This window comes from Pezoporus flaviventris, unplaced genomic scaffold, assembly GCF_033815535.1.
Source record: "Pezoporus flaviventris isolate CSIRO_AGI_PZ_B2104156 unplaced genomic scaffold, CSIRO_AGI_Pfla_v1 ptg000013l, whole genome shotgun sequence".
Taxonomy (NCBI): domain Eukaryota; kingdom Metazoa; phylum Chordata; class Aves; order Psittaciformes; family Psittacidae; genus Pezoporus; species Pezoporus flaviventris.
Window position 1 is genome coordinate 16,794,756 of NW_026892561.1, and position 12,503 is coordinate 16,807,258.

General features: G+C 36.3%; 1 protein-coding gene across 5 annotated transcripts in view; it reads right to left on the reverse strand.

Moving 5' to 3' along the window:
• DNM3 (dynamin 3) overlaps positions 1 to 12,503 on the reverse strand; it is a 180,305-nt gene that overhangs the window by 120,046 nt on the left and 47,756 nt on the right. For 4 of the 5 annotated variants that reach the window (XM_061451856.1, XM_061451853.1, XM_061451855.1 and 1 more), the window contains one exon: positions 6,250 to 6,363. In XM_061451856.1, the coding sequence (XP_061307840.1) occupies positions 6,250 to 6,363 (114 nt within the window). Of the gene's footprint in view, positions 1 to 6,249; positions 6,364 to 12,110; positions 12,129 to 12,503 lie in introns of all 5 variants that reach the window. The other variant, XM_061451854.1, reaches the window with a different exon arrangement.

Consider the following 12,503-nt stretch of genomic DNA (forward strand, 5'->3'; position numbering starts at 1 on the left):
TTATAAAAAACCTATTAATTAAAAAGCATATTTTTGTTCTTCCAATCCTTTTATTCTATAGATGATCAATTAATTTTACTGCAAGATTCTTTGCTATTTCAAGAAGGAGCTACAACACAAAACTAAGATCTTTCTCTCAGATTAAAGATCTTCCATTTCTTTGACAACTAAATACAGCAGTTAAATTTGATGAAATCTATAAATCAAGTGGTGGTTTATATTTATCTTTAAAGTATTTCTAATTTGCCACTTGTGTTTTTCTTTAAAATGGCCAAGCATGTAGGAAGGCATACCAACTTAACATTTGCTGATACAATACTATACATTGAAATTTTACTTGGAGCTACAAAAATCTAAGTAAGCATAAAGTCAGACTATTTAATGTCTTTGAATTAATTTTACATATCTAAATTAGCTAGTCATGCTTTGTACTTGATTAATTTTTTTATAAGATACCTTATTCCACCTTGTTAAGTTTATGGAAAATTTTATTCATATAATGCACAGCCTGAATTGGAACACTTCAACTTGTATATTAGCTAAAATACATCTTTTGGCAAAATAATAACTAGAGCTAGAACACCTGAATAATTGCATATTAATTTAGTATTAGCCTAATTTAAAACCTTAACACTACCCTAACCTTTAGCCTTTTGGTAAATTCATCCCTTTTATAATCAGTTTTCAGGCTGGAAATGTTTTCCTGCTATGTATGGGATATGTTTGAGAAGGGTTTGAAAGCACAGGCTTCTTGCTTGCCTATGGTGGCACTAGCGAGCAACAGCGATTTAAGACCAGTCACTGTATTTTATACGCAGGAAAGTTTAGCAAAGTAGCACACTTTGTGATGTGAAATCATGCTGTTGCTATGCTTCTGATCCATAGCATAGTCTGTGTTTAACTGAACATACTGAAGTTCAACAAAGTTATTTTGTTTTCTTACTAAGTACAGAACTTGAGAGAAAGCTATATTTAAATAACATGCAAAGCAAAATAACAAAGAAATATCATAGGTGTATAGCTCTCACATATTAGTAAAATTGATATAAAATGCAACCAGTTTTCTTTCCAGCACATCCCCTTTAACAGGGTTAATGTGCGAGTGGTTGTCTTCATTTATACAGAAAGATTTTTATTTTTAACATGACAGATTATTGTACTTATCTGCTTCTAGAAAATATGTTCTATACAAACATATCCTTTATCTTGAACTTCAGTATTTCTGTGCTTCCAAGAAGAGTAAAAACATCTGGTTAAATTACTATGTGAGTACAATATGCAGGGAAAACCCTGTATCAATTGCATATAAAATAAACTGTGGATTCAATCCTTTTTGATTTCCAAATGTTCAGTGTGATCAGTCTGTTGAAATCACATCCCTAATACATGTCAGCACAATGCTAATTGATGTACCGAAATTATTCTTTTCTGAATAAAATCAAGCTCTGTTCTTGTTCTGCAGCTCCCAATGTTTTAAAGTTTAATTCTGTTATGTGTGCTCCCCCCCAGCCAAACCCCCCAAACTGGAACGGTACAAACTGTTGCACACCAGCGGTGATGGCTCCAAGGGACTGGCTGGACGGAGTTGTCATGTGTCTGCCTGTCTACACTTGCTGTGCAGAACATCCTCTCACCTGTACAGCAGGCACAGACAGGCAGTCGCATGACAACCCAGCCTGAGGGACAGCCGCCAGTGGGAACCCGCTCTGACACACCAGAGCATCTTCACCAACAGCTCCAGCCAAGAGTCACTCTGGATCTCAGACGGCCGGTCAGTAACCAAGCCGCGTACTGCAACCCACCTAGAGTCAAACCAACACTGCCTATAAAATACAATAAAACCCACTGCTGAAATTTTTACTGTGCTTCCTATAGTACTCTTTTCCTAGTTGTCTCATTAACTCACTAACAGTAAGTTTTATTTATACGCAGCTTTGCAGCACCATTGTATGTTTCATCCTCCCATTTACTTCTAAGGCATAACTTAAGCAACTTGCATTATTAGATTATTATATGTATAAAAATCACTAACATTCCTACTAGCCACAGAAGCAGAGAGCAGCTTTTTGTGTGGCAAGTTAATTCTGTAAACATACATAATATGGCAGACTTTTGAGGAACTTCTCCCATCTCCACTCTCCCATTTCCTCAGTTACTTTCATATCTCCCTCCAAATCACACAGAATTTTACAATGGGGAATAGACTGTGAAATTATAATACAAACTGCATCTATCACTGGATGTTGACAATACTATCTTTTCCTACTGAAACAGAATGGAAATATATTAGTTGGAAATAAGATTAAGGGGATTTTTCCAAACGTAAACTTCATATTTTTAGAAGTTCTTATCCTAGAGTCCAGCTTGGCATCCTTTGCTCACCAATAATTTACCCAGTGAAATCTCTGGATGCTTTGAAAGGAATAATAAAATGACATTCTCCGACCGTGTCCTGGTGGTGTATGCTACACCACTTCACAAATGACATCTTTTCATTTACAATAAAGAGCTTTTTCATTCACAAGCTAGTAGGGTGTTCCACATTCCCAAAGTCCATTTCATCCTAATGTAGAGTGGCTAATTCACTAACTTCCTATTTGCAGGTTGACTCTCAAATGAACCTTAGCAAAAAAGCTTCCAGTGTTTTGTGCTACTTAAAAAAACAGTACAACTGAGAGCTAAAATGCTAAGGTCTTTTGTGTGTGTAGCTATGCCTTGCAATACTTTTTCCAGCATTACATGGAATACTCTATAAAAGAAATCTGTATTTGTGAGAATCAACGAATGTGCTAATCTTGCACTTATTTACAGCAGCCTCAAAGTGGTGCACAATTTTTCTTGCTTCATTTTAAGCAAGCAGAAAAGCAAAAAGTCATGGTACTAGTCAAGAAGCAAACTTATGACCACAAGCAACTGCAGGCAACTTCAGAAACTAATTACTATTCTAATCTAGAATAGTATTCACTACAATTGATAGGGCAACTGCTTTAACCACAGTGCTCAAAACCAGACTTGATTATTTCAGCAATTACAAGACTAAAAACCATTCTTAGGCACTGATTCCCATCTATCAGGAATAAAATCCTGTTGTACGTTTGAGCAGCAACAAAACCACGTCAAGAAACCAGTCCTTTTTTTTTGGTAATACTGATATCATACAACAAAGTTTGAAAACTTTTGCCAAACTAACTTGCTTCAAAATGCATTCCACTGCGGATTCATCACTTATAAAAGCTGCAGCTCAAAAAATAAAGGAAATCATTTACATCCTTCCAATGGCACTAGCAAACAACCACTTGCATTCAGATGGTGATCTTCACCTCAGAGTGAACTCCAGATCACAGAAAATGGGCTCAGTTTACGCTGGAGGAGTACACAGCCCTAGAGGTCCTAGCAAGCAGTGCAGGTTTGTAAAGCAATTGTCACAGCTCCCTGGTACACAAACTGCTACAACATTCCTTACTCAGGGGTAGAGGCCCGGGGGGGGGGGGGGGGGGGGGGAGAACTCTTCCCTGTGGCAAGAGAACAAAGCTGAGACCTGACTTTCAGCGTCTTCCCAGCCGCAATGGACAGGATCTTGCTGCTGTGCAAGAACTGCAGAAGTGACCAGCTCAAGTGGGAGGCACAAGGAATCTGAACTTCCTATGACCTCACAGCATGCACAGCCGAGCTGGGCCTGGGCACAGTCCAGAGACATAAACATGGATATCACTTCACACATCACTGAAGACTACGTATCTTACCAGGCTGGAAATATACCAGCATGCAGCCATTTCAATAATCATCTGAGACAGGATGTGACAACTATCAAACCAATCTGAAAGTGAGGAGAACATTTATGAGAGATGAAATGTAATTGTAAAAAATGGAATTCAGCCAGGAGATCAAATATTTGCTTCTTTATTTCCAAAGCTAGTAGTTCTGTTTCTGAAACAAGTCATCTTTTGACTAACCTAACGATTGAGCTGTGGCTTTGACCTTCTTCAGAAACCAGATTTTACTAATTTTTTAAGTCCTACTGAGAAAGGCTCAGTAGCAAGTAAAAAAAAAAATAAAAAAAATAAAAAAATCCAAAATAACTTTGTGACATCTTTCCCAGGGCAGAATAGTCAAATTATGCAGCAAATCTGTATTTAAGGAGGAACTTCTTCCATCAGCAAAGCATGGAATAGTACTACACTATTATCACTCTAAGAAATTCCTGAGTGATCTGCCATATTGGCCTGAATGACCTACTTGCATTTTTATGACTCTTTAAACACAACTCTTTGGCAATTAAGAGACATTATTTTTAAATATGCATATGGAAATCACTGAATCAGACAGTGGCCATCTCCCTCCATGTACTATTCTGACATTCCCAAGTGACTCTCCCTAGCACACTGTCAAAACAAACTATTTTTAAATTTGCATAACAGAAGACATTCTCTAATTATTTGCAGGAATTGCTATATTTCACACTAAACAAAGATCAGACTCAAAAAAAGCAATACCAAGACTACTTTAAAAATTGCCACAGTGTATCTTGGATGCATCTCCAATTGCTTGAGAAAGAACATGGCAACGGGTTTTATTCTCACCATGTCACTTCTTACAGTAACAGTCACCTGTACCTAATCTAAGAAGTTCTAGTAGCTTCAAGACAGATCACAGAAAAACAACATCTTCAAGTTTTCAAACCCATAAAGGCACTTTTGCATTTATTTTTTATTATTTTTTGTGTCATTGTAATAAAATAGTTCAAGTTTTATTTCATTAATCTGAGAATAAAACTTTTCCTCCTGACACTTAGTTGCTCCTCTCTGACATGCACTCATTTTCCTGTCACAGTAAATACATGTGAATCCATTTAAAAACTAAATAAAAGGGCAAGGGGAAAAATCTTTAAGATTGGCCTGGTTTGTCTCTCTATCTGAAGGTCTATCCCAAAATGATAATCAACCCAGGTAAAAATAAACACTACTAACCAACACAGTTTCCACCATCAGCACTATTACTGAATAGCTATCCATGTGAAGTTGGACCATTGTGGTTTAACCCCAGCTGGCAACCAAGTATCAGGAAGCCACTCACTCATTCCCCTACCCCACCCCAGGGGATGGGGAGGAGAATCAGAAAAAAGAGCAACCACATTCTGGATTCACAGACTCAGCAGAGTTCTGGCTTATGTACATGCATTGTGGGACCTCTCCCTAGCGGTTCTAGAAAATCCACTGCAATAAAACACTAGGTTAATTTAAACAGAATATAAATTTTGTGCACAGTCCCCATCACCTAACTCCCTGTTTTGCTGAGGCAAGCCATTGTTTTGATTATTACTTAGAGTAAGATGGAAAGATCATCTAAAATTTTTAGAGCTCATCTAAAAATTTCTTTACCTGTGCCTCTTCTCTTTTATCCAACAAACTGGTTCACCCTAGGAAAAATCACTAAATTTTTGCTGAACACATTTAATTTAGAAAAACAGGGCTACGTCTCTGACACAAAAATAAAAAATAAAAAAAAAAAAAAGCTGAAAAAACAAAACAAAACCCAAACCACAAGATCTTTATTCTACAGTTGACAGTGTAGCACACATAATAATCCTATTACTCCATTTTAACCTTCAAAATTTAACAAGACTGGGTTTTGGATAGAGCATATCATTACCAACATTGTGGGAAAAAATTATTAAAGAAAACAGACAAACTGCGTACCAACATATTCAATAAAGTGAGCAACTGATCAGCAGCAACATTTCTTACCAAGGTGTATTTTTTCAAATTTGAAAATCCATACCAACCAACTATAGAACACAACACACAGGCTTTTCATCCTCTTAGAATACAAGGCCAGAGAACACCTGTCATTAATTCAATTGCTCTAGTTATACTTAGAAGTAACTTTACCTAGACAATTCATAATCAACATATGGTAGATGTGCAAGTGCAGTCCAAACAGGTATAGGATGATAACCAGAACATTCTAAAATAGGCTGCCTTCTCTCCTCATCCCAAAAACAATGTGTGGAAAAAATTAAAACAAAAAAAAACAAACAAAAGCACCCCATATAGTACTCTGTATTTCTTATCAACATTTCAACAGAAGTCTTGGGTTCATTTTCCATGAATGAAACCCAGAAAATTTAAAGGACTCAGGTAAAGCCTTAAAACATTCTTTCCATTGAAGTCTGTACAAGCTTTTATTTTAAGGTGATCTCAGAAGACTGAATATTGCCCCGCCCAAAGAAAAAAGTTCTTCATTGCTTACCTCGTCATCTTTATACCAGGACAAGCTTTCTGCAGTTAGAACGAACCAGTATTCCTTGGATCCTCCTTTCATGATGCCGATATTGTTGATGGTCAGCCAGCCTTTTCGGATGACCTGCGCAGAGGTGCAGTCAGGCACAAGTTTAGTTCATTACTCGACATAATTCTGCAGTTGCGTTCACTAAATAAATACTTGCTAAGAACAAGTGATTTTTTCAGTCTCTGGCAAATTCAAGAGTTTTTGCAGGTTCCCATCATTCAACAAAAATATAACCAAACAAAAAACAACGTTCAAGTGAATATAGTGTTTGCAGTCAAAAGCTTGGGAAAAAAAGAGAAGCTTAAGTATTATTGTGTTCTACCTACAGCAAGTACGTGTACATTAAGGATCTTGTAAACTTGAAGATATTTATTTGCTGTATAATAACACATTGTAAAAGTCCATCCGAGTACATATATGACTAGTCTGTTCTAGTCCAATTGTTAAGTTCATTTGTAAAGTTGGATACTAGAAAAAGCACCTAGATTCTGGCAAAGTGAGTGGCTTCTGGGATGCACTGGGAATTTTCAGAAGTGGTGAATCATGTGACAAACTGGAGAGGTCTACTAAAGGTAATTTGAAATTAAGATAGAAATTGTTAAGAGGTATATGAGAGCTGTTTTTCTCTCATAAGGTAGAAGAGGAAAAGAAGAAAAAATCTAAAATTAAGGTGGCAATAAAAATCAGGGGGGAAATGGGTAAAGCAGAACCTTGTAAAACAGATACAAGTCAAAGATGAAAAAACAGATGGAACAGCATACCTATACATACTAAAGCCTGGAGGCTACATCATACAAAGAGAAAGAGGAATAAAAGAGAACTTAAGAGTAATGAGACAACTCCAGAGGTGAAGAAGAGAGAATGGTCATGAAAACTGGTCTATGGATCATACAGAAGCTTTCAATTTTATTGGAACATTTATTGTTTTCCAATATAATTATGAGAAAGCAAGCTTGCTTTCCTATTATACTCTGAGCAAAACAACAGAATGCTCCCAAACACACAGATGCAGGGAACCTCACCCATCCTGTTTCTCCCCACAGCTACATCCTTTACTTGCCTATGAAGCATTAAGATGGAGAGAAGTGGCCAAAGAAGCCCTTCAGAATTCCCTCAGCAAGTCCCACAGCATGAACTTGTGTGATCAAACATGAATTTCCTCTTGCCTTTAGAGAAATATGCAAGACTATGACCTTCCTCTCTTAAGATTTTACAAGTCTAGTTACTCCAGTATCAACAACCAAGCAGAGAAAAATCATTGCTCAATATCTATTCCTCGTCATCTATAAGAGTTTCAGAATCATGACTCACTGCTATTCAGCATGCACATTCATGTGAGCTCCTCAAAAAGAAAAACTAGCTTTGGTATCGCAGAGAGCAAGGGACTAAGTTATACCTGACAACTAAACCAAAGAAAGAGATGAAGAGTTGCAACTGAAAAGCTGATAAAATTATTGGCAATACACATAATCCAAGAGCACCAATTTAATTTCAAATAAGATGATCGTGTTTTACCCATTCACTACTAACCAGGCCAGCAATGTAAGAAAACCACTGAAGATCCAAAAACAGTCTACAGGTTTTCTGCCTGTAAGAAAATCGCTAAGAAAGCATTGATTGGGTTCTGAAGAGTCAGTAAACTACGAAAGAACTTAACAGAACTCCCATAGAGAGACTTGAAGATACAGTACAGGCAGAGTGAATGCAATAGCCTGTACCACAAAAGTTTCTACAGAAGTTTGTCATTATTTCCGATATTCACGTTCATCACAGGGGCGGAAGAGGGAACTGGAGAGAGGACATTATTGAGTACACATAGACATGGAATGCTTGTTTGAGTGCAAGTTGAGGGAAACATACTGACATGAACTTGATTACACATCAAAACCTCATTTTATTTTATGATGTTTATTGAAGTATACTTTTAACAGGAAACAAGCAACATGCACATATAGCCAGCGTACTGGCCTTCAGGCAGCTGCCACAAAACAAGTTGTGGAACCACATTAATGTCTTTTTTTTTTTTTTCCCTGCACCAACTACACAAATACAAATGTAAGGGATTTTAGGAAAAAAACAAAAACCAAAAAAACAAGGAAATTGAAATTCCACAACCACTTAAACTTAGCTCCACAACAAGGTGAGCTATATTTGTACAGCAAACAAAATACTTCACAGCAAATGTACAAAGGTGTTTGTTCCCATGGTATAAAGAAACTGAAATAAGAGGCTGTGCTGTGCAAGAGCATGCTGTTGAACCATGCTCTCTGCAATTGAAAACACTGTGAATGTGAATATGCTTCCTTATAAAGCACATCACATACAGGAAGAACTGGCAGCAGAGCCAGCACACTACTGAAATTGGTTTGGACACACATCTTACAGAGGGTGAAAAAATTTGAAGACAGGTATATCACAGCGGGGATGAAGAGGTGGTTTCTAGAAGCAAACCAGTAAGAAACACCTGAGTAGCACGTTCTAGAACCTTGCAGGTGATGAGCAATTAAAAGGGAAGAGAAGTAGCACATTTTGCTTATTGCATCCAGTGCTCTCCCTCACCATTACACCAAAGGTTTTGTAGCATGTTAGTAAGAATCAAATTTCCTCAGTTTGAGAGGAATGCATTTGTGGCAGAGGTCTCAGAACAGACCAAGCCATGGTTTTAAAAATCTAAACTATATAAACCATTTAAAAAGTAATGAAACTTTTAACACTACTCATGTAGGATCTGCATTAGTTGCATAGCTCCAAAATACTGTCTTGCTCCAGTCAATGCATCTCCCCATAGATACATAATCATTGTTGGGTGTAGACAGAAACAAACCAACTTGCTGATACAAACATTGGTCACTGTCTTGTAAAGAAAGGAATTTGCCAGTTGTTTCCTCAAAAATCCTGTGTGCTGAGGATTAGAACCAGCTGTCATTCCCACACAACACTGCATGAAAAGCAGGGCACCAAACTATAGTTTATAGTAATATATAAAGACAAAATATAAATATGTATATAATATATAGTGGATATAAAATACAATATATAGTGTAATTATATAATAGATTAATACATTACATAGTATATATTAATATTATTAGCTATAATAAATTATATCATGTATTATATTAATATGTTAAAATATATATAGATACATATGATATCTAATATATAAACAAGATATAGTGACATCTTGGGGTTTATGTGCAAATTTCTAGCCTGCTTATCTACACCTCCTGGGAAAACAGGGTACTATGTTTTCTAAAATATCCTGGACACTACAACAGATTTCAGTTATCAAAAAAAACTGGAAGCAGTTCCAGGGGACATGAAGAGAGAGAAGATGGACTTATTATGTTAAGCCTCCTGTTCTTTTAATTTAATTGTTCCTGTTTCCCAAGCACATTTTTTTAACTACAAAAAATTACACTTTCAGAATACTCAGTACCAGTGTTGGGGTCAGGAGGGAGGGAGATGTCAAATCAAGGTTTAAGTGCAAACAAAGTGAGATTAAGCAACATAGTTTTCTTTTCTGGAGAAGGTAAATTACAACTAAGACACCAGCCAACTTCTCAGATAACTCAAGCTATATTTTAGAAAAAATGAACTTCCATGAGCAATAAGCAAAGATTTTCTAAGAGACTTCTGAAATTAAAAAAAATTCTGATGAGGGTGGTTGTTTTGTTGTTTTTTTTTTGTTTTTTTTTTTGTTGGTTGGGTTTTTTTAACTATTGTGTTAGCTATGTTGTATAGCACTTTAGTTTGAAAAATAATCTCAGTAAATAGTGTGTTTCATTATTGTTTTCACTAGTTCATATTCTGGTTGGTTTGGACTGAAGAGATCCATTTCAATATTTTCTATCATATTTCTAAATGTCACTCTGTGCAAACCGGATATTATCAACATGAGTTGTGCATGTCAGAAAATGAAATATATAAGCATTGCCAGAAGCTAGTGAAGGCAATATTCTGACCGGTAGCTGGACTCCATGTACAGGATAAACAAGAGATGACACAGTTCCTTCCTTCAGGGTCCTGATACCTAATCTGGGTGTCTGAAAAAATGAAACTTAGAGGGTACGAATGCACATGAACAAGCCAGAAGGAAGTCATATTCTGATAGTTCAGCTGCACAAGACCCAAATCATATCTGTTGTTCCTATTCTCCACCACTTCACGTATAAACAGGAAACCAGGATTTGACACAGTAAGTACGTTTTATGTATTCTTGCAAGACTTATTAATTCCATTCCAAATAGGTATTTATAAAAGAAATACATTAGAGAATCAAATTAAAAGAAGTATTTGAAAGATGATTTCAAGAAAAGAAAGAGATAAGTGAAATTAACTGGACAGACAGAACTGTAAGTGTGAAAATCAGGAGACTAGCTACTTCCATAATACAAGCAACAGCATTTGTTGAGCTAACAAAACTCTCTATTAAAGTTGCGTTACATAACTCCATAGAAATAATTTTGAACACACGACTCCCAGCATTACTCAGTCTTCTAATCACTGTCATAGCAATATGCGTTAGCAAATAGTAAGCACATTGAGAGAACAAAAAAATGCACAAACTACGAGGCTTCCTCAGAAGCCAGTGGTTCTTTGGGTTCATTTATTAAGATTCTCGCGCTTCATAGGCTAAAAAGGAACAACAGATTAGAATGGAATCCTAATACACTACTTCACTGTAATTTGCCAAAGGTCAGAATGTAAATTGATCAGATCTGTTCCAATAATGAGCACAACTGAGATTTTGTGATATTGCCTCCCCCAAATATCACTCCACAATATATTGCATAACTTAAAAAATGACAGCAGAGGCTTAATTCCTAAAAACATGTTTACTTTAAAGAAAAACAAAGTCTTTACTGAAGCAAAGCACTTGGTAGTGAAAAACTGAAACAAGCTTCCAAATGTAATTAAGCAAAGATTAAGGTGATCAAGTCAATCATGAAAGAATCTTAACCTAAAATATAAGTATAGTTAAAGGCCATTTTGAATCTTGGTAAGGTGAAAATTCAACAGCAGCATGTCTCATTCAAGGATATTTCAAAGTTTACCATCACATGGTTGTCTGCAGGCACCACCTCTTTTACAGAAACACTGTCATTTCTTAACAGAACAGCCTTCTCATTATTTCTCATGACCAAGGCACAAGTTTCCATTTCCACCTACTTGCTAAAAAGAATAAATAAAAATATTCTGTTTATATAATTTTCCTGGGTCATGCAAAATACCAGGATTTAAGTGTATCTGAAGAAGCAGTAAAGTACGCTACAAAGCAGGATTAAAAAGAAAAAAAGGACAAGGGTTACTAAGGAAAAAGTTATTAGCACTACAGTTTAGGCCAACTGATGGGGTCTGAATGCTACTTGTGTCCAGAACAAGTGAATCAGATTGCCGGTGTAACATTGTAGAAGACCAGATCAAAGACTTCAAATCCAAATCTCCAAGTAACTTGGACAGTGACTTGAAACTCTTAATTCAGATTAAGCCCCTTCTCCAACTTCAGGGGCTACTTCAGATTTTACCACAGAAATAAAACACAAAACAGAATTTCATATAAATTTTATACATTTCTTTGTATTTTGAGTATCTTGCATTCTCACACAGAGTATCGATTGGGCACATGGAGCAATGACACCTTCATCTTCAAAAGTTTATCATGATGGGGAGCTTTAAACACAATTTCAGTCATCAAAATAAATCTCAACACACAAAATATAGTTAAGAGTGTCAGCTTTCAGGAACCAGATCTTGCTAGCATGATGTGTAAAAACAAGCATTACACTGATTATTTCAAGCAAATTAGAAGACAGACTAACCTGTGGCTTAAAAAGAAACTTTGTGGAGTCAAGTCAAAACCTCAGGCGGTAGCAAAGAAAACACAAACAAAAAAGGCCAAAGATTAAGTGTGAGATGATATTAGTAGACAAAAGAGAAGCAAGAACATGCTAAGAGGAACTGGCATTACACTTCTTCCAAAAAACGCAATATTGCACTCATCTGATTTCTGAGACACAGAAACAGTGAATGGTTATCTGCATCATTCTAGTTTAAGGCAAGCTACAAAAAAAGGAAAGCAGTTGATTGTAAATGAGCATCCCACTATTTTGGAAAAATAATGATCTTGATCTCCCAAGAGATTAAATTCAAGTGCTACTGAAATCAGTGCTGCCTTGTCCTGTTTCCTGTATTGAACATAAGTCTAGTTTAAG